At 40.6% G+C, this 23,499-nt stretch overlaps 1 protein-coding gene across 7 annotated transcripts in view; it reads right to left on the bottom strand.

Annotated features, from left to right (window-relative positions):
* EYA3 (EYA transcriptional coactivator and phosphatase 3) overlaps nucleotides 1-23,499 on the bottom strand; it is a 61,620-nt gene that overhangs the window by 28,342 nt on the left and 9,779 nt on the right. For 5 of the 7 annotated variants that reach the window (XM_032202166.1, XM_032202168.1, XM_032202161.1 and 2 more), the window contains exons 2-6: nucleotides 11,046-11,140; nucleotides 6,828-6,871; nucleotides 4,075-4,154; nucleotides 2,088-2,154; nucleotides 1,153-1,295 (exon numbers count right to left, since the gene is read on the bottom strand). In XM_032202166.1, the coding sequence (XP_032058057.1) occupies nucleotides 1,153-1,295; nucleotides 2,088-2,154; nucleotides 4,075-4,154; nucleotides 6,828-6,871; nucleotides 11,046-11,078 (367 nt within the window). In that variant the 5' untranslated portion in view covers nucleotides 11,079-11,140. Of the gene's footprint in view, nucleotides 1-1,152; nucleotides 1,296-2,087; nucleotides 2,155-4,074; nucleotides 4,155-6,827; nucleotides 6,872-11,045; nucleotides 11,141-12,663; nucleotides 12,739-13,741; nucleotides 13,799-23,499 lie in introns of those variants that run through there. The other 2 variants (XM_032202163.1, XM_032202165.1) reach the window with 2 other exon arrangements.

Here is a 23,499-nt window from a genome sequence, read left to right as displayed (position 1 = left end):
GACCACAACCCCCCAAAACAAACGTTTCATGGCTATCTCACAGCTGCACAGCTCACTGACAACATGTTTTCTCCTGTGTTACCTGCGTGGAAGGGTGATGCTCTCCCCTCTCATTAGAGCTAGGCACTGAGGGGCAAAACAGCCTCCGCCACCACACATTTTTGAGAGCTGGCAACATCACACATTTTCATATATGAAACCAAGCAGAGCGAGATCAAAAATGAAAAGAGAAGTTTAAATGTTAATTTGTAATAATCAGTCACATAATTTCATAATTTCTTAACCATTTTTTTCTCCATCATCTGTCACTTCAACATATAGAGCATGAGAAAAGACCAGATAGCTCCTTTCACTAACTCACATCTCTCAGAAGTAGACGTTTCTGTCTGCACTACTCATCCCCAACACCCTTTATACTTCACAGAGAAAAACAGCAATTATATTCTAAAACAGACCAAGACCCCAGGAGGTGTGTCTTTCTCTCCATGCTCTATAAGGAAAGCACTTGGTGAATAGCTCAAAACCTCTCCATCATGCTTTAGATGCTCAGTTACAACAGGACACTTATCCTCCTCCAATCATTTGCAAAAACTGCAATGGCTGATAGAGGGAGGGCTCAAGTATCAGAGCAACTTAAGCAAACTTATTTTTTGAGAAAACTCAAGAGACATTTTAGCATGAAATCTGCATTTGGTGAAACATGAGATAACAAAAAAAGTCTTATTCCTGGCCAGCAAAAAGGAAGGGAAAAATATCTTCAAGCAGAGATGATCTAGTACGAGGCTTTGCATGTTTTCACTGACCGGGAAACTGCACAAATGCAGCTATAACTGGAAAAAATGATGACCCCAAACTATGAAACATCTGGCAAGCTTCATGGATAGACTTTCAAATTACTGGCCAGGAAAACAACTTTGGGAAAATAGGATTTTATAATGTTAAGTCCCGTCTAGAGGTATCTCCCACTAAATCAGAGCTATTGCCACAAAACCTCTTTCTCACATTTCACTTAAATCCACAATTTAAGCCAGGCATGTGTTCTTCTATATGCTCTTCTCTCTAATACATCTAGTTAAACTTAACATTTGCTTTTTAATGAGACACAAAACAGTAACTACAGGCACTAAAAGTCTTTGAAAATTTACTTCTTACCGAAAGGAGGTAGTCCGTAGGTTTGGGTGGTCTGGGGGTAGATCGTGTAGGGCTGAGATTGCTGTAGTGCTTGGTACTGAGTCTGACCAGGGTAAGGGCTCATTGTTTCCGATACAGGTACAGAAAGGATATGTGCATATGGCCTTATTAAAAAGAAGGAAAACAAAACAACAACAAAAAAAAAAAAACACATTATTTACCTTATGCAGCTTTCAACCTCCAAGCCAGAAAACACCTTATTAAATTGCTTCAGAAAGAAGAAACAATTCACACTGACACACACTCTCAGTGTAACACCCACTCGTGTTTCCTAATCTGACAGGCTCTTGGTTTGCTTGTTTCTTCCAGTGAAACCAGAGGAAGCTCTCTCCTTCACAGCAACAGAACACTACTTCTTTCTTCTGGACTGGGAAGGCAAGGGGAGAGGGGAAGAAAGAACTCCCCTTTCCAATAGGCATAAGCAGTTAGTTTCAATCATCATGCCTCCCAGCATCGATTTCTAAAGCTAATATTGTATAGCACTATGTATCAGAACTAATGGAAGAAAGAGACTATACAAAAGTAAGCATGGGGGATTTAGACCTACTATTCTGTGCTATGGGGAAAAACTATTAACATCCCCAAATGTGGTAAACAACCAGCAAAATCTCATACTTCCCTTATATTCATTTATGTCTGCCTATTCCTCAAATACTACAGGCAGTATTCAACAAGACTATTGTGTTGCTAATTACTTGAAGATGCTCCTTCATCCTTGTGAAGGTAAGACAGCGGCCACTGAAGCCAAAGGGTGACTTCTACTAGCTTCAGTGTCCACAGCAGTCTGCTGCCTAGCAGATATGAAAGCGCAAGTAAAGCATAACAGAAGTGCATAAAGATGCAAAATATTACTTCAGAAAGGAGTTACAACATTTTATAACAATTGTTCAACTTACTTTGTAGAATACATTTGTGAGGTATAATCATTTGATGACCTTGGGATATAATCTGTGCATGTCATAACTGGAAAAAAATAGTTTATATAATTACACAGGAGATTTCAAAACCCAACAATTAATGTCAATTAAGTATCACCATATGCAGTCCATTTTAACCAACACACAGTATTTAACAAAAGTTTTTTAGTTCTTTGGATATCTGTTTTAAAGTGAATTCTGAAAAAAAAAAAATGGAGCATTAAAACACAACAAAAATGTTCTTGCTGATTCAGAGCAGGTAAATGCTTGTCAGTACCACTTCTCCCTTTGTAAGCGTGCTTCCTCTTTACCACCTGGTGCCATCAGCTTTTGCAATTATCATTACAAAACCTCGACTTCAACTGCAGCCCCCATGCTTGCACATACCAAATGGCCTTCATGTGCACTAAGGTTAATGTTTCATTTCTGTACCCTGGAGCAGACACCTGAGCAGGTGGCGGTTTTGCTAAGCGTCTCTCTTCTCCCTCCCCAAGCCTGGGCAGTGCCCAGGCCTGGCATAGTACAGCTCATTTTCTGCTTACACAGGGGTTCGCAGGCTCATTTTCTCACATGAACTCGGTATGACTCCTACCAAAGAAGTAAGAGCAGAGAACATGCTTTCCTGCGTACTGCCTGTACCCACAGCATGGCTCCAACAACCTCTCTTTCTTTGGAAGAGCTGTTGCCAGCTTAACAAACTCAATCCCACAGACCATGGGCTGAGCACAGTGCACAAAGCTCAGAGTCCGAAAACGGATGACCTCAAAAGAAATTTGACAATTGCATGTAATGGAACGCTTCTGATTTTTAACATTGTCTATGGTTCTAGAATACCTCTTATGAGACAGTTCTCAATGATAACAGTGGGGTGGAAAAGGGTGCCATTAAAAATATTGAATTCAGATGAGCACACCCGATAAATACTCAGTTGTCCATCAAACTAGGGAAGTGAGGATGTGCAGGACCCCTTGCACAGTTTCTAGCACCATACAGCCCCTCTCTTGCACAACACCTCCACAGAGGACTATGGTGCAGTCATCTCCAAGCTAAACATAATTTTTGGCTGTAAGTCTGTAGAGTGCATGGGTTTATCAGTTCAGTTCTATAAACACCATACCCAAATTCTTAGCAAACACAGCTGTGCTGCTTATGGATCCATACAACTTCTAGAATTTCTAAATGCTTTTTCCAGACAGACAGCAGATTTTGCAGGCTAAAACTTCTGATAACTCCCAGAACTGCAACAGCACATTGATTAAAACAGCAAACATGCAATCAGTTAGCAATGGGAAGTTATACATTACATATTTTCAACTAAGTTGAACTGATTTACAGTTTCAGGTAACTACAGGCAGTCAGAAGTATTCTGCACAGAAATTTACTTCCATAACAGCCCCAGCCCTCTTTTTCTAAAGGGGAGGATAGATTCCACCTCTCCCTTACTATGCAATCTTTTTAATTTTCTGCCTCAGTTTCCCCTCCACTTACTTTAAGGAATTTCTGCAGACATTAGATAAAGTTCAGAGTCTAAGACTAAGTGTATAGTGTATTATTAGGAAAAAAAAAAAAAAAAAAAAAAAAAAAAAAAAAAAAAAAACAGCTGTGTAGAGATAATGACTTATAAAACTAATATCTTTTATAATGGGCATTATTATTGATCAACACAACCCTTCTCTGAAGAAAAACAATACACGAGGCAGGTAAGACATAGCAGTAACCAGCAGCAAGTTTGGGGACAGTAATACAGAGGTAGATAGCAAATGGTATCTGCACACTATAGGCCACACAAAGAGAGGCATTAGTGCTTTGTTAGCACCACAGGAAACCTTCACCTTACAACTGATAGTGAGGATAGGCAAAAGATTACAAGGAGGAGACAAAGCTAGTACTTGATGAAGCAAAATAGTAAGACCACTGAAAGAAATGAGGAAAGACACCAAGAACAGAAAAACTCTGAGATACTTACTCTCACTTGACATGGAAAGGTTTGAACCAAGGTTTGAAGATTCAGGTTTCTGATCGCTGACTTCTGTGTTGCTCACATGACTGCTAGGACAAATAAAGGCTAATCATTAGCATTATGAACCTTTGCATTAACATCCTTGGGCATCTTAACCCTGGGTTTCAGCCTTCCAAACTGAGAGAAACTGATTCTTAACAGAAACTAGCTCTGCACGCTTTGGTATTTCACACAGACATCCTAAGAGACAGATCTGCAACTCTGATTAGACATTAAACTGTCATCACCTTCAGCATGTTAACTCACCAACTGGTCTCTGGATACGAGGCTATATCTTCACTGACAGCTCACCAGACCTAGCAACTTGGTGCTGCTGCCCGCAGTGCTAAGTATGAACTTTCCTCCTGGCCACCTAATCCCTGCAGTTCAGGCACCCACCAGGCTCTTCCATGAGAGTTTAATTTGCTAAACCAGCACAAAAAATCATGGAGTTGTTTTTGCTTGGACAATAGACTAAAACTTGGTGCAGGGGGTGAGCTACAAGCAGGAACTCCTCCTCTCAGGAGCAATAGCCTATTATGTTGTCTCCCTCACCCTGTAAAACTGCAATCTGAAAACATCTGAATAAAACAGATGTCTCAAAACTTCGTGAAAAGCTGTGTTGCAGAACTAAAAATAATAAAATTAACAATAAAACGAAAAAAGTAAAAAAGTAATTTCATTAAGAAATTAAATGTTCTTCATACTCTACATACAACACCAACACTTACGTGTAACTAAAATATCGCATTAAAAATTCAATATAATCTAGTAATTGGGTAAACATTTCTAAAGTATAAAACTGACACCCATCTCAAGGATGCTTAAACACTGGCCTTCAGGGCCAAACCCAGCCACAAGGCAACCTCCCTTGCAAGTGGGTGTCTGAGACAACAGGGCCACAACACACCACTCCCTGCAGCATCGGCTTAGCTCCTGTAGGCACAGGGGAGGAAGAAGCTGAGGAGAAAGCAATTAACCAGTAATGCCCATGGAGCTCCATCCAACCCAGGAATGCCACCTCCTGGCTGTGACAGCCCCTTGCTGCCCTGCTCCTTGTGACGGATGGGTTTGAGATAACCCCCTAAGGCTGGGAGGCAGTGCCAGGCAGGGAGTACAGCTCTCCTGGTAGAGCATGAGGGTATGGAAAGAGCTGAGTAGTGAGTGTTTGATTTCTCACACATGTAAGAATTCTTTCCTTCAGCTGGAGAGAAGGAATGAAGCTTGATCAAAATGCATTATCTGGCTTTTTCCCAAAAAAAACTTTATAAATGAGAATCCTTGATTTTTATTTTTTTTAACATTAGTAGCTGAACAGACTTCAATAACATATTTTGAGTTTTGCAAGAAAATAACACTTTTGTGAAGACTTGGGGCACGTGTCTACTATTATTATTGGGGAAAACAATCCTGTGATTCTGTGGCACAGATAGTCAAGTCAGTGGCTGCTAAATTGCATGCAGTTTGTAAACAGATTGAGAACTATAGAGCTACTTCTTTAGATCACTTCCTACGGAAAATGTAATAGCAGATAAAATAAAATTTCTGGTTATACCATACTTGCCCATGTTTCCTCTTTTTCTCATTGCTACTCCACTACTCACATACCTGTGCTCGTGGGACACATTCATCCCAAGTGCTTTCATCAGAAACAACTTTTCAGTTCTCCCCAGCTCACAGAGAAATTGTCACTTGTACTACAACTGCCTTATACCACAGAGAGGTTCCCACAGACCAGCCTTACAAACAGAGCACGGTATATTCAAAGGGTTAAACTCTCTTATTCAGCTGGATGCCTAGTGCTCCCAGGACAGACTATTCCCACTTACAGTCCTTCCCTTCCCCACTTGCAGAATTGAGTTAAAACAAATAAATTCAAAGTACTGACATAGCTGAAAATCACGCTGTTGTAGAGAAAGAGGCACTCCTAGGCTAGGCTCATCTCACCTGACACTGGCTGGAAATGGAGCTTGCAGCAATTAGCTCAAGTTTCTAACTTTTAGGCACACAATGAATTTCACACGCTGTTTGCTCACTGTTTCCTGTCAAACTTTTTCCTTCAATATTCTTTTTTTAATAAGTATATAGCTACTAGTATAATTCCGGGCTTCCATATACTACACCCACTCCTACATGCATCGCACACACTCTCCTCACTCACATTGGAATGTCAAAAGATCCACAAAGAAATCTTTCTTCAGTTGTTGCTGTTACTCACAGGAACAGAATAAAACCAAGTATAGCCATTCTCTCTACATATAATAATTGTGATTAACTCCTGAACATGAGAAAACTTCTACTATGCAAAAATAGTGCAATACAACAGCTTTAAACAAAAGATGCTATCAGATTAAGAGCTTTTAATTTCTTAAAACAGTCATCCACATGGTTTTGCTGAGAAACGCAGCATAGATTTATTGAGTCTGTCAGAAGAAATGCATGTGCAGTGCACAACAGCCTCATCAGATTCTGTGAACAACACGATGCCTGATGATGCAATTAAAACTCTCTGTAGTTAGCTTTATAAAAGCTTAACACCAATCAGCATTATTTTTTTTTAATTGGGAACTTAATCTCAAAATTATAGCCAATACAAAACTGAGTTATATTTGCCCTCTGCAACAAATACAGTAATATGCAAGCTTCTAAATTGGAAGTTTATAATCATATAAAAGCACTAGTAATTGTTCCATGCTAAAATTAAATTCAAAATTGCGTACCTCAAGCTTTGTTCTCTAGATTCCTGCATCTTGGCTTTTTTCACCTGCAAAGACAGAAATGTTCGGAGACACAACTAAAAAGAGCTGTCCTTGACAGAATCCACATACACAGACTTCCATTAGCAGATCACAACTGGTTACTATAGAGTTCGCGTTAGTATCTAAATACAGAAAGCCTTGCATTGAACTCCAGAGCTAACCACTGTAACCATGGATTCTTCATCTCAAAACAATCTTTTTCTAAATTAGAAAAGAAGTTCTGCAACTGAATGTATTAGCAAATTGCCATGTTCCTTAAATAAATAACAGGAGAGGATATATACAGCTACTTAAGTCTGATAAGGACTATTATATAGAAATTAGATAAAAGAGCCATAATTAATTTTTTTTTTTAAATCTTATTCTGCATAATTTGGTACAGCTGCCAAAGGCTACTGTTCCTTGCTCTTTCTTTAAGTAATGTATAAAGATAGGAACTTAAATATTTTTCCTGTTCATATCAGTAATAACTTAGGAGCTCTGATTTTCATTTCTGAATAAAAACAATATAGTTGAATCTAGTTCCCACAGAGTGTATTATACACCCAGAAGTACTGCCTTGAGCACAAGTTTGGTTTCTTGCATGCAAGCTACAAATACTATTTTGAAATTCTGGGTGGGATGAAAGGGTTAGTTTTTTTTAACCTGTAGCTCTTTGAGCAAGGTGTTCCTCTATCTCCTCCCTCTAACAGAAAGTTTTGCAGCCTTCCAAACCCCTGGAACACTTTTAGATGCCAACTATCCTGTTTCTGTACCGAAGCTGCACTCCGTTCATCCCAGTTCCTGCAGGGCACTTAGGATGCAGCAATTTTTAGCATCTCTCTTCTGCAAACAGGGTCTGGGAAGGCATGTGGTGCAAATAATGCACCAAAACAGCTACAAGCATTACAAACCACTAAGTTGAGTACAATGGTCAAAGAAAGACTGCTGCCACATACAGAAGTTGCTAGCAGAAAGGCCTCACTAAGTTACTCCAGTGTTTCTCCCTTTTTTTCTCCCTAATTTTACTGAAATTATCAAGTCCAGAATGGAACAACTGTTCCTGTAACACCTCTTCACAGTCAGGACCCCAACTCAAAGTACTGCTCTGCCTGTTTCTGTCCCAGGACTTAACTTCCATCTTCCATTGTGCCACAAGGCTACTTAGTGTGCCTTATCTTCCTCTGAAGGGAGATCTTCTACCCTCTGCCAAAAGCCTGCTTTCTTTGTTGCACTCAAAACAATATTTGAATGAGTTTTCCTTTAAGTCAATAGCTGATTTCATTAAAATATCAATAAGTATCTGTAGAGAGTTTCACACTCCCTTTTTAAATGCCTCTAGAATGGGATAGCTAGTGCCAGCATGCAGAATAAGTCAGCAAGACAGCAATTTGATTTTCACATCCCTGTCTTAACTAGCTAGCCTTGGACTGGCCTCATCATCTGCAGGCTTTTACGAGCAAATCTCCCAAATGTCTAACCGCTAAGTGATAGTATTTACAAAATCTTGAAACTTTGGTGGGATGCAAAAACTATTTCCTGCCCATCACTAATCCTTGCAATTTACATTACAAATTTAAGTGTGAGGGAACGGTTTTAAACATAGTCTTTCACGGACTTGGAAAACATTTTCTCATTCTCCTGACACGTTGTAAAACATTTAATGCAGGAACAGCACCTAGAAACAACAACTTATGGATGATGTCAGGGCACAACAGGAGAGCTCTGTCACGATGCACTATCCTCCCAACTGAGCCCTGCAAGACCAAACTCTAACCTCGAGCCTTATATGGGGCCCCTATTTATCCTCTCCTGTATAAACCTTAAAAAAGCCTGCTGAAAGTTCTGCCAGAACCTCAACACACATACTTCCCTGACATTTCCTGGCAAACTTCTCTTTTTTTTTTGTGTGTCCCCTCTCAAGTGAAGAATCGCATTTTGAAAATTTTTCATGCAGGAGAAGGCAGTTCACTGCTTTTAAAAACAAGAAAGGGAAAAGAAAGTAGGGAAAAGGAAATCAAAAAGATGTGGTCCACCTCAGTGATCCAAATTTCATCTTCAGCAACTTCAGTTTCACTGAGCTGTTTTGGTGCACTAGAATGAATGACATGTCTAGTAAGGTGCATCTTTGCTCCCACCTCAATCTTCCTATTCCATTGTCAGTTTGGAGGTTATGTTGATCAAAAAAAAAAAATAAAAATACTTCTGCCCAAATTACTCTTGGTGCTGGAAGACTCTGGTTCTGCCACAGATCTAACAGCTGTAAAGCACAGTTGTACTTTTAGAGTCAGAACTGAAGTGGAAACAAAATTTTCCTCATGCTGTCAAAATAACAGTTGCTGTACAATAGAATCCAATTCCCAGACTGATACTCAGACTAATTTTTAAGCCAGAATGGAAACACGAACCCCTCCCCACTTACAACTAACCAACAAACAAGATGACTTCTTGAAGCAAACACCGCCAAAGCAATTTAAGTCCATGGCAATGCCATTGTGAGCAGAGTCAGGAATGTGTACACTTGTTAAGGCTGCAGAATTTTAACTGCCATCCCTCTGGCAATTTCAATTAAGAAAAATCTTTAGCCTAAACACATAGCCACCCTTTTTCCTCTATTCTTTTAGCAACACTGAGTCTTCCTGGATCCCTTTTCAACTGTGTGCTGTCCATGTCACTGGCTCTGGTTTGCAATTGCTGTCCAATATGAGAAGTCATCCCAAACCTTGAGCAACTCAGTGGATGTCTGCAGTAACACAAGTTCACAATCCCTTTTTAAAAGATTTTTATAATTTTCTGACATTTGGGATTAAATTAAAGTATTATAATATCAACTGCATGCATTCATAATGCATTCACTAGAGACTACAATAGAAATATTACTTCTTTTAGCAGATTTAGCACTTATTACTTAATAGCACTATTATTTTTTGTCATCAGAAAGGTGGGTGGGTCACTTTTGACCATTTTTCCCCAAATTTCCCTTTGCTCTCTTGCTTTGCACGTCTGTTTTTCTAGCACTGAGTTGCACACACAAAATATTCCATTTTAGTTCAGCCCTGAAAAAGGAAGAAATATTTGAAAAACAGACACGAAGATCTTACCTGTTTAACATCCACGGCAGCAGTATGTGGGGTAAGTCTAACATTTGATTACCAACTACATACTGTGTACATTTGGACCAATTTTTTTTTATTTTTTTTTAACCACCGGTCCATACCAACATAAGTAAATGATCTGATTTTGGCTTTTCTTTTTCTTTGCTTCTTTTGAGGGGTAGGAAGGGGGAAGTAAAATACATTAAACTCAAAGTCTGGTGACTTCTATATAGGCTCCTTTCTGGATTCAGTTATCAACAGTTTGCAATAAACATTATTCTTAGAATAAACATACTAATCCTCTTGCCATAATTAAGAAAAGCAAAATCATGTGAGAAAGAAAACAAGTTTGTACAATATAAATTCTGGGCTACTAGGCAGAAAGGATATTAAGTTGGCTTTTTTATTAGTAAAATTAACTTGTTTAAAGAATGATTTCACTAAAAAAACCACAATACTCTTTCCTTCCTCCTGTAAGAATATGCCACTATATTCAAAATATCATCTCATTCAACAGTTGTGATCAATATAGTCTCAAATTCTGTCTCAGAATGACCGACTGGCATAAGGTATATAAATGAAATTATTAAGAAAATTTTCAGCAGACAATTACATAAGAATCTGTTTATAGATAATGCTCTTGTGTACCAAAACCAAGCTGCATTCAGTCTCTTATGCCCTAAGGAATAAAGTTCTATGAAGACAATTTTGATTGTATAAGGATGTAATTAACAGATATTCCTTTTTCTCTATACACATTTAATTCAGTTTTAAATCCAACAAATATCTGGAGTTCAAAGTTTTTAAACTAGAAAAAAAAAACTTTAAATGGTCTGATTTTCTGAGCAAAGCAATTGTAGACATATTCTTACATAGAAAGATTACAGAATTCAGGCATGCAAAACTATTTCTTTTTTTACTGTTGTGTGTGTAGTAAATTACATGTATAACAAGTTTTATTAACAGTAAAATGATTTTTCACCTCTAGATAAATACAGTAAATATAAGGTTTATTGTCTATTATTAATTGAAATAACTATACTGAATTTATGAGATCGCTTATTAGTTTTACAGGTTCGTTTTTAGTATTTTTAAATGTACTTACTGGTTGTTCGGGTAAATCTTGTGGCTCTTCCATGGGTATTATTATTTTAATGCTTAAATGATTCAAATCGTGTGTTCCTCAGCAGTCTTCAAAGTCTGTCAAAAAAGGTGTTCATAGCTTTATGTACTTTTGGGGGTCTTATCATTTAGGCTATCAGAGAACATTAATTGTTATATATTCCACCCACAAGCTTTCTAAACTCATGTTGCCATCTCCCATGTAAGAGACAAAATTCATATATGGAAAGATTTCATAAACAAGGGATTTAGCTTTAAGCTTCAAGATCCAAACAGACATTCTTAATCACGTGGCACATTTCTACAACACTCACTTGTACCATAGTGACTACAGAAGCTAATGTATCAATCAGACATACACCATGATTTTAAAGACACTTTAAATGATCAAGTCTGGTCTACTAGGTCAGTAAACAGAGTGATTCAATCTAACCTGTTTTAATTTAGAACATTTATATAACAAACACACAAAAAAAAATCAGGACAAGACCGTACACCTAAATGTATTTACATGCAGTACTGTCTATTGCCAAATTCACAATGGAAGTTTATTATTTCAATTGCATCCTTCAAGAAGAGGAGTTTGATTAATATTTGCTTCCAAAATATAACATTTATTTTAGATAGTAACCCAGTAGTATTTAGCATAGAGTTCTTATATACTATACCGAACAGCTGTTGTACCTCAGGTTTTAAAACCGTGAAAAGGAAATGTTGTGAGTTATTGTCACAACCTTATTAACTTTTGCAACTTGCTGAACAAAAGATAAAGATGTGTCCTCTAGAGCTTTCTCCTCTACCTGACTACTACCCATAAACGATGTTTTCCTATTTATTCCATTGCTCTTCTTTGACCCCCTCTTCTCAGAGCCAATTTATTAAACACAAACTCTAACCTCTTCAGACAAGCTCTATCTCAGTCATACCAAAAGCAAGGAGACGTTTCTGCTCCCACCTCGGCAGAGTTTTCCCTTACATATGGAAACATGTCTGTTATTGCACACAGAGCAAAATCCTAAATGGATTACGGCAATTAGAAAAAATACTGAAATACACTTAGTGGTTTGGAAGAAACAAAACACAGCAACAATACATGTACCTACTCTGCAGAGTTAACAATCTACTCCTGCCTCCCAGCCATGAAACTTCGCTTTAAATCTTGGTGGAAATGCAAAAGGCTATTTACTCAGCTCTGCTTTCTCATTCCTTTCCATTTTCACATCCTGTCTAGAGCTTTCAAGCACCTTCACAGTATAAAGTCCTGCCCTTGAAAACAGACTGCACAAGTTAACAGAAACAATTTTCCAGTGTCCCCAAAACAACTGCTACTTCCCTCTCCTGACCCCTGCCAGACCTACCTGAACTCTTAGCTTATACATCTAGTCCACTCTCAGACCTGGGCGGCTGCTGTGAAGCACTCCACTCCAACCATGTGGAGGCTTTGGAGGCTGGAATAATTTCATATTATCCATGAAAACACGTATGATTTATTTTCCCTTAATAGAGGAAAGGTAAAGGTCTTAAACGCCAGGGTAGAATTTCATTGAGGATTTGAGTATTTTCCAAGGTTGCCTCCATAATCAAAGGCTACTTATTCTTACCTTTACTGCCTTAACTGTAAAACAGCTGAAGTTACAGTAAGACGTTTCAATGGCTCAGTTTCTTCTCCAATGAGTCTACATACATACAAGAAAGTGTGCAAATTACCATTGTCACCATTACCATTTTCCCCTACCAGTTTTGTTATTATTTTAAATATAAAATCTTATTTCCTTTTTATTATAATAGGAATAATACAGGAAAATCAAGACAGAAGAAAAACAGTGGCATTCAAAGATTAGGAATAGCAGAGTGGAATACAATTGCCAACTGAAACGATGTTTGATTTTGATATCAACAAGCCCGGTCCTGTCCCTTGTCCTTTGGTTTTGTTATTTGACACCGTTTCATTGTGTAATTACTTAAAAAATTCCCAAACTAAACTCTTCAGTATGAAAAAAGATTTCAAATCAAGCTTTGAACCATACAGCAGTAGCCTCCCATTTCACATTTCGTTTTAAAGCTGTGAGCAGTGCTTTCATTTTGGTTTTGAGAGGTCACTAAGTAATAAGACAAAAAGATTCCAAGAGTTCACATTGGAACATAGAACTGCATCATGGAAAGGCCCTTAAAGATCTTGGAAGGGACCTTAAAGGGACTTTAAAGGGACCTTAAAGATCTTCTGACTCCAACCCCCCTGCCATAGGCAGGGAATGTGTTAGATACACTATTCAACAAAACTCTTTCCAAAAGACATGGGTGCCTTGTAGCACCTGGAAGCAAAAGAACAAAGCAAGGTAGATGAGCAGTAACTTCTTGTTTAGATGAGAAGGGAAAACTTGACCTCTAGTGGCTTCACGTTGCCTTCTAGAGAATAATCCATCCCTTCAGAAACTGCAGGTTGGGCAGAAGGCCTCTTGCAAAGATCTAGTGTTCATAGCTGTTTTTACAGAGAAGCAGGCTGAACAACTAGAAGAAACAGCATGCATTCCTGGGTAACAAGGATGTGATTAGCCACTAAACCTGCACTAGCTGGAAGTGATAGAGTCTTTCTCTAGCAAATGCTTCCTACACCACAAACAATTTAAGCTGACAAAACTGGAACTGCTGCTGAAGGAAGGGTTCCTGCTTCTCCCTTACCTCCAGCAACCCACTCTGGCTCGCCTGATATCCCTTCCTTTGTCTGGCAAAGCATTTGTGTGGCTGAGCAGCAGTCTGCATCTGATCTTGTTCTAGGGAAAAAAACAAACAAACAGGAAAGAGCCACCCAAACACAGCACTTCTGCTTGATACTTCAAGTGGGACCAGCTCCAATTTTACACAGTCCCATGCTTAGAAGATCCACAAGGGAGGAAAAGGTGCTAGAGCATGCAAGCAGTAGAGGAAAATGCCCTTTTTCATTAATAGCCACTGTAACATCATGGTTTCATTTACTGTTTCACTTATGTTTCACTTTGGAAAAACTGGGGACACTAAGTCACTGCGATATACCTATGGCTCAGCAGCCTTTCCATCTGCATCATCTGCCCACCTGCCAACTTCTGCAGAACATCTTCACGACCTCTCAGGCTGGCCACAGCCGCGAGGCAGACCAGGAGCTCACCCTGCTGCTGCTGGCACCCACAGGCGCAGGGCTGTGCAGGGAGCTGCCTTGCTCGTTGCTCCTGAGTGCAGCTGCCAGCAGTTTCAGCGCAGACACCCCGGGAAAGAGGATTCAGGGAGCAGCTGTTCTGGCCACATTGGCTTCGCTGGCAGCACCCTCCAGCAGGGCTAATCCCCCCACTTGGGGCAGCACGCTGCCCTCTGGCCACCCCAAGCAGCTCTGGGCACTACAGGCTGCCTCCAAGCCGGGGTCAGCGCCAACAGCACAGCGCAGGGCTTGGGTTTCCAAAAACAAACCCAGCACCTTGCACCTGCTCAGTGTGAACTACCTTGGGCTATTACCTTACCCGGCAAACAGCTCTCCCTGAACGAAGTTGATTTTTAAAATCTGAAGACAGACAAATGATTTTTTTTTTTCAGCATCTCAAATCTCATATTTTTAACTTACATAAAACTCGAGGCATCTGTGCTTTAGGTAAGTTCACCACACAGTTTCTAATTCTTTTAAACCATAAGCAACTACAACGGAAGAGATACCAAAACAGATCTTCGGTATCTTTAGTTCCACAGAAAGTCCAAATCGTTGCAGTGACACCCATGACCATAGGTGACAGATCACTCTGCAGAGGAACAGGGGCTGCCACCAGTTCTGCTCCCCCTTCCCATGCAAAACCACAACTTCCCACAGGTGGTTCCACTACTGCTTGCTAACATCTGAAAACAAGAAATCAGTGATTAACAGCTTTGGGAACAGCTGGGTTTGGTCACTTTTTCTGTATTTTCTTTCTTATTTTATTGCTTGTGAGGGGAGGTCTGAGAAGTTGCTTCTGATGTCAGAATACTTCCACGGGCCACTAGGCTTATGAATGAAAAAGCCTCTACAAAAGATAACCGAGTGTGCTGCAAAGCATCATGTAGCTTAGTGAGATGAAAAATATTCAGAACAATGAAAGAGTCAGGACTTATACTCTGGAAAACTGGCAAAATGTTTTTTTTTCCCCTACAGGGTATGGTTTTCATTATTTATCCGATGAAATTTTTTTGTAATATCTGACTTAAACAATATTTTTAAATTTATTTGAGACTTGCTGAATAGTGATCCTAGTTTAATTCCAACTTGCCCAGAACACCAACAATGTAAAATATCCTGGATAGGTGTTTTGCACGTCATTTTATCTTGCTCACTCAATTTATTGAAACATACTATATAAATTTCAAAACAAGTCATTAAAGCATAGATATGGAAAAGAGAATTACACAGATTAGTTGTCTGTCTTCTGTTCTGTATAATATCACTATGCTACTAATTCCCTATTAAGAGCCCTGGCAAGCTATGTACAGTTTCTTGCACTAAAACTTGGTTTTAAAAGTCCCCAAATGCAAAGTCTAGCTTGATTATTTTTTTAGAACTAGAAATTATAGATATAATTTGCAAAAGCTACCTGCTACTAGCATCAGGCTAGACTGCTAGTCCTTTTCATTCTGTTCTTTTCAAGCTCATCTGATTTGGCTTTCAATATAAAATTTCGGCTGAGGAACAGTTCTCTCAAGCTGCAAATAATTAAAATCAAGGATACTGTGATAAAACCAACAAGCTGTAATTATAGCGATTAGAAATAAAGCTGCTTGAATATGGTTTTATATTACTTTAAAATAGCCACTATTTCCCTTAGGGAAAAAAAAAAAAATAGTTGGTCTAATGAAATTAAAGCTATTAAATAGAAAGTTGAAATGAAATGTTTTGTATATTTATGCATAATAATGTGATCTGTGCAGTTACTTCCATTCCTTATTTACTCAAGGGCCAGCAGCTTATCACGGAGAGCAATGGATATAAGAATTAAGCAAAAGCGGAGTCTAAGCTTCTTCTATTTTCCAGTGGAGCATTTCGTGGCAATCTGTCCCATTCTGCCACACTATGCACACACAGGATCACAGAGTTCAGCCAAAGTGATTTAAACTCTCACCCAACCAGAGCAGGATTTCTCCTGGCTATACGCTTTTACTTTGTGCTACTCTGGACATCATCCCACTTTGGTCAGAGGAGCAGAACCTACCACAGTGGGATGTGGTGAATACCTCCCCCCCCGACATTTTTTTATTTTTAAGTTTTATTAAGTACAAAAGGAAGTAAAAGAGAGAAGAGACATACTAACATTACTATACACTGCACAGCTACCAAGTGCTTTTTATTCTGCAAGTTCATCACCTGAGTTTTAATCTTGAGACAAAACAGGCTAGCCACCAGCTCCCACACAGGGCACGAGCTGTTGTTTGGGTAGAACTTTCTTGTTCGATGGGAAGCTTCTTGACAACCTACTCCTTCCCCCACATGCCAGCATCCTCATATCCAACAGTGATACTATTTCATTAGCCAAGCTGCCGAAATACTTTCAATTTGAAATCCAAACCAGCCAAGCTAACTTTCTGTCTGCACCAAGAAAGCAAGCCCAGACCTCTTCCCATTTTTACAGAGTCTCTTTGGAAGGTCTGGCAAGAACAGGCGTTCACCTCAAGTTCTGAAGAATTTCCCACTTTGTTTTTAAACAGCCTGAATAAAGATCACAGGAAATGACAGCATCAGTCTGGTTCCTGGGTTGGTTTGTAAAATAATGGCTCCTTAAGCTGCTGTCAGGAATTGAACAATTTTGAGTACTACGCTTCACTTTTCCTTCCTTCAGGCAAAAAGAAGATAATGCTTTAACAATGTTGTACCATTACAACGATGCAAACAAACTGAATGAGTAAACAGATGCCCTGGCCTGTCAAATGGTCTATCTGGTAAGTTGGAATACAAATTCAAAAAGCTTTAAAGACAGTAAGAAGAAAAGCGAGTCACAGCATTCACTACACTAATGCAGTTCCAGTGACGTGCAAAGACAGAGAAGAAAGAGCAGAAGAAGAGGCCCTAGAAAGAAGAGAAGAGACCCTAGATGTGCCCTCTTCCACTACAGAACAAAATCCAAATCCTTTGATTGCACACATAGACGTACAAAAATTACTGTGAATCTTCACATTTGTTAATTTACAAGTATTATATTAAGGCCAGACATTCAGCATCTGACAGTCTTCCTACAACTACCAAGCAGATGAGAATATGGCCATTATTTCAGCATTTGAAAATACAAATGGAAGAAGAGGAAAAAAGAATTCAAACTTCTAACTTCAAAATGTGAAAGCCCCAAATCCTACTTAGTAATATTATCAACAGTCAACTCCTCAGGCAATAGTCTTGCTCTCCAGCACAATCCTTAAAAACTCTCCCTAAAATCCATCTTAAGGGCACCATACAGTAACACAAGCTTTGGTCTGTTATTTGCACCTTCATCACACAGTTCTCTGACGTGTTCCTTTTGTAACAGCAGAGAGTAGCCATGAAAAAAAAAAAAAAAAAAAAAAAAAAAGGAATAAACTTAATGAATGAAAGTTGTGCTACACACCAGTCTGTTGATTTCCTATCTTTAACAATTCAGTGGATCTCACAGCAAAGATTTATACTCAGCTATTCCTCATTCTCCATGCACACACCTACACACAGAGATATTTCCAAAATATTGTGAAGAATACCAGAAAATAAACCTTTGCCGTGAGATCTGCTGGATTGTTTACTGCTCCCTATCCATGTTCTCTTCACATCTTTATTAACCGGGGAAGACTCAGAATAAAACACTGTAAGAGTTACAGGGAAGGCAGATTATACGCCTTATTTTTGAAGGTACGAGTGGCCATGACAAGCACATAAACACAGCTCCGTAGGACATAAGGTTCATGGTTTGATTAAAATTTCATAAACTAAAAAGGGAAGGAAAAAGTGTAGGATATAAAAATTGAGAAAAATACTGAAACTAAATGTGGCAACATAAATAGGCATTGATTAGGTTGAAAATGGATTTCATTAATAGGAATTTTCATGTTATTTTTTTAACCCCCTGAAGTGTGATTGACACAAAGCATGTCTGCAGTTCAGTTAGCTTGAACAATGACACGCACGCAGCTTGGCTGCCCAGTTCTTACATAATTCTGTTAAATTCGATTTTGAAACATAACAGGGAAATTTTTAATGGGGAAATGAACTGTTTGCACAAAAGGAAAATTTGGAAATAACAACTTCATCTTTGAGAAAAACAACTCCCACTGAGCCCAGAAACAAGTTGATGATTTCTTCTCCTTAGAGCTTACATTTGCATAGCCCACATGGAACAAGAACACAGAAGTGCCATTAACCTTTTAGTTACAAAACAAAGTACAATAATTTATATACACATGAGAAAAGTAAAAAAGTCAGTTAACTCCTCTTTTCACGAGGAAATCTAAAACTTTTTTTTTAGATAACAATGAGGTTATCTAAAACATTTTTGTTTTAGATAAAGAATAATTGGGTTGCAAATTTCTGGAGGTGCAGCTCTGGAAAAAAAGAAAAATGATGCTTGTCTTAAGAGCTTTTTAAAACAAACTTTCAGACAATGGAGCATATTAACTTCCATTTCTAGATGCCACTTTCAACACATTAAGAGATTTGTAAAGTTACTGAAGCAACAAAATACTGAACTTTTTAATCCTTTATCAGTCAGACAAAAAGCCTGCATCATATTAACCACAAAAAGGTATTATTTACATTATGCAGCTCTAAACTTTATTTTCATTAAGAGATTTTGTGTATACACATAAACAATTCATATAGCTACACAGTACCAAGAAATTAAGCTAAGTTTCTGCTAGACAGAAACTGTTTCAACACTCAACTTTCACCATTATTTTGTTAAAAAGGTTGTAACTATAGTAAATTTACTTATTTCTCCTGTTATTTTGCATTAGAGGCAGCCATGGTATTTATCACTGTGCAATCAGTTCTGCGGACATCTGTAGCTATTTGTGTCTTAGCAACAACAGTTGCTAGAGTAACCTGCTCAAAAAAATTAAAGAAAGAATAAAGTACTGGATATTTGAGATTTTTTACTAGGAAAAAAACAGTTTAAATGATTGTGTTCAATACTCAGCTGCTCAGTAACAGCCACTGCCTCTAATTAAGCATACTTCTTACAACATTTGCTCCACAGGGCACCAGCCCTGCTGGCAGAGGCAGGTAGGAGCACCAAAACACCCTCCTGGCCAGACCAACGGCCTGCCTCACCCCGAGCAGCGCAGTCTCCAACAGCAGATGCCACCCACAGGGACAGCGTGTGCAAGCCTGGTCGCCCTGCAGACCCCTCATGCCCCCCTCCAGCAGACACCACAGTAGGACTGCAGGGGGACACAGAATCACACAGAATCGTCTAGGTTGGAAGAGACCTCCAAGATCAGCCAGTCCAACCTCTGACCTAACACTAACCAGTTCTCCACTAAACCATATCCCTAAGCTCTACATCTAAACGTCTTTTATTTAAAGACCTCCAGGGATGGTGTCTCCATCACTTCCCTGGGCAGTCTGTTCCAATGTCCAACAACCCTTTCAGTAAAGAAGTTCTTCCTAATATCCAGCCTAAACCTCCCCTGGCGCAACTTAAGCCCATTCCCCCTCGTCCTGTCACCAGGCACGTGGGAGAACAGACCAACCCCCACCTCGCTACAGCCTCCTTTAAGGTACCTGTAGAGAGCAATAAGGTCACCCCTGAGCCTCCTCTTCTCCAGGCTGAACAACATCCCACCTCATCCTCTAGCCTCACCCCCCAGCGCCCACACAGACCCGATTCCCAGGGGATTTGCTCAGCCCCTCTCTGAACCTGCTGTTGTCAGTAGCCACTAAAACGTCCAGGGGCAGCTCACGCCTGCCATGTAAAGAACCTCTCCATTTTATGCCCATCTCCAAAACTGGTTTCTGAGTGCCTCCAGTCCTAGTATGGCAGGACTGGGTGCACATCCACCGCCTTCAGGATTTTGTACACATTGATTACATCCACTCTCCAAGCCAGAGTCCCAGTCTTCAGCCTCTCTCCATATGGCAGCCACTGCATTCCCTGTCATCCCTGCCCTCCTCTGCTTCCAAGACACAGAGATCTGAACTATCTACAGCATACAAGATGTGGGTGCCTCTACAGTTTTACAAAGCTGTGTAATTATGTCTCTCTGTTTGCAATGCTCTTCCTAACAACAGCTAACATTGCTGAAGTTGTTTGTTGTTTTTTTTTTTTTGGCTGCTATTGTACACTGTGTAATTATTTCAATGAACCATCACCATCCTCAGGTCCTCCTCTCCAAGCCTTTTCTGAGTTCAACTTTATGTAGGTACGGTTTAGATTGCTTTTTCCTAGATGAATTTAAAGTAATTTGCTGCTTTTCCTAATTACTCTAAATTCATCCAGGGAAAAGGAATCTAAACCATATCTGAAGGGCAACAAGAGGGACTTATAGGGCTTCTGTGGGCACACCGGCAGCAAAAGACCAAGACAACTGTTGGTGAGCTGCTGAGTAGGGCAAGTGATCAACTGATGAAGAACACAGGTAGAGCTGAGATAACCCAATGTTTTCCTTACTTCAGGCTTTACTGTCAAGGCCAGCTCTCAGGTCTTCCAAATCCTGGTGCCCAGTGTCAGGGCGCAGAAGAGGACAGCACCACACATACAGATGGTACAGCTGGTGGCCTTGGGGATGGCTCTTCCAGAAAGCTCCGTTGGAGACTTCAGCGAAGGTCACTTCACTGCTCCCTGCCTTGCAAGCTGCGTTTGAGCTGAGACTCGCAGTTTTGGCACCTTCCTGAACGATACTGCAGCTAAATGGTATGCTATGCCCAGATGGGTACCCTTCAATCCAAACCACGACCCATGGACCAGCCTCTGGGTAGCCTCAGACCCGACTCATCAGTATGGAGCTGCCTGGCACAGGACGGTAGCTAACCATTTCCAAATGCCGTTCTGACCCTCACATGATTTCCCAGCTTGACCTCAAATCTGCCCATGGACCCATGTGGCAGCCTCTTGCCTTAGCCTAACCACCAGCCAGCTTGCCTTGCTCACCCCTTTGGGTACTGACAGACTGTACCCTTGCTGGTGAGGACACTGCTGCTGCAAATACTGCTACCATACTTAGCTCCCCTTCTTTAGGGGTTGCATGTCCCTGCTGCTCCCTGACACTATCACTGCCAGAGAAAGATAGGTTAAAGACTGCCTTAAAAAAAAGTACATGTATGTCCACATACATGTCCATAAGAACATACAGACTGAAAAGGGAGGTGGCCAGTGTCACTGTAAAGGTGCTCTCTATCAATTTTTGAAAGGTCGTATCAATCCTCGGAAGTCACTGATAACTGAAAAATGGCAAATGTCACCTTCAAAACAGGCAATAAGGGAAATACAAACCAGCCTGAGTTTCTTTAGTGGCCCAGAGGACTGCAGAGCAAATTTACATGGAGACCATTCCCATGCATGTGAATGGCAAGAAAGCAGCTGGGAAGAGCCATCGTAGATCCATCTAAGGCCAATGGTTCCTGACCAACCAGACTGCCTTTTCTGCTGAAATGATGGGCTCCATGGAAGAAGAGAACTGCTGACTTCATTTCAGTAATGCAAAGTCCCTCAGCATCCTTGCAGCCAAACTGTGCAGGTATAAACAACGGACAGACTACCCAGCAGATGAAAAACTGTCTGGACTGCCAGATTCAATCTAGGTGAAGTGCCAGGTGTAGAGCCATGGAAGGAAGGAAAAAGTTTTTAGAGCTGCTTAGCATGGTAAAGTGACACTGGAGTAACCTCAAACATTTTTAAAGTTTGGTGCTTTGTTTTCATGAAGCAACTTCTTGGGCACAAAATCTATCCTTTCTGTTGCTCAGTGCTACTGTGCATGGGGATAGTGTATATTTTTTGGGGGGGGACAAAGAAGGAGCATGTCCAGAGAAGGGCTACAAGGCTGCTGAAGGGCCTGGGACACAGGTCCTGTGAGGAGCAGCTGTGGGAACTGGGTTTGTTTGGTCTGGAGAAGGGGAGGCTCAGGGGAGACCTTGTTGCTCTCTACCTGAAGGGAAGGTGTGGGGAGCTGGGGGTCAGCCGCTTCTCACAAATAACCAATGAATGGACTAGAGGGAATGGCCTCAAGTTTTGCCAGGGAAGGCTTAGGTTGGAAATAGTCAGTTAGCTACAGACTGGTCAGCCTCACCTCCATCCCTGGAAAGGTGATGGTGCAACTTATCCTTAGTGTTGTCTCTAGACATATCAAGGATAAGAGGGTCATTAGGGGCAGTCAACATGGCTTCACCAAGGGGAAGTCATGTTTGACCAATCTGATAGCCTTTTACGAGGTTGTAACCAGGTGTATAGATTATGGCAAGGCAGTGGACATGGTCTATCTTGACTTCAGTAAAGCCTTTGACATCATATCCCACAGCATCCTCGCAGCTAAACTGAGGATGATGGGGTAGCGAGGTGGACTGTGAACTAACTGGGGGGAAGAAGCCAGAGAGTTGTGGTCAGTAGGACAGAGACGAGTTGGAGGCCTGTATCTAGTGGAGTTCCTCAAGGATCAGTAGTGGGACCAGTGTTGTTCAATATATTAATCGATGACTTAGATGAGGGAATGGAGTGCGCCATCAGCAAGTTTTCTGATGACACTGAACTGGGAGGAGTGGTTGACAGGCTGGAAGGCCATGCTACCATCCAGTGGGACCTTGACAGGTTGCAGAATTGGGCGGGGAGAAACCTAATGAAATATAATGAGGGCAAGTGTAGAGTCTTGCATCCGGGCAAAAACAACCCCAGACACCAGAATCAGTTGAGGACTGTCCTGCTGGAAAGCAGTGAAGGGTAAAGGGACCTGGGGGTCCTGGTGGATAGCCAGGACCATGAGCCAGAACTGTGCCCTTGTGGCCAAGAAGGCCAATGGCATCTGGGGTGTATCAGAAGGGGTGTGGGTAGTAGGTCAAGAGAGGTTCTCCTCCCCCTCTACTCTGCCCTAGTAAGACCACATCTGGAATACTGCGTCCAGTTCTGGGCCTCTCAGTTCAAGAAGGACAGGGAACTGCTTGAGAGAGTCCAGCGCAGAGCCACAAGGATGATTAAGGGAGTGGAGCACCTCCCTTACAAGGAAAGGCCAAGGGAGCTGGGTCTCTTTAGCTTGGAGAAGAGGAGACTGAGGGGTGACCTTTATAATATTTAAAAAAAAGTAAAGGGGGAGTGTCAGGAGGACAGAGCCAGGTTCTTCTCAGTGACATCTAATGGTAGGACAAGGGGCAATGGGCACAAGCTGGAACATAGAGGAGGTTCTGCTTAAATATGAGATAAAACTTTTTCATTGTAAGGGTGACAGAACACCAGAACAGGCTACCCAGGGGGGTTGTGGAGTCTCCTTCTCTGGAGATGTTCAAGACCCAC

The sequence above is a fragment of the Aythya fuligula genome, chromosome 23 (assembly GCF_009819795.1).
Source record: "Aythya fuligula isolate bAytFul2 chromosome 23, bAytFul2.pri, whole genome shotgun sequence".
NCBI classification, from domain to species: domain Eukaryota; kingdom Metazoa; phylum Chordata; class Aves; order Anseriformes; family Anatidae; genus Aythya; species Aythya fuligula.
This window is presented reverse-complemented; position numbering and strand designations above follow the sequence as displayed.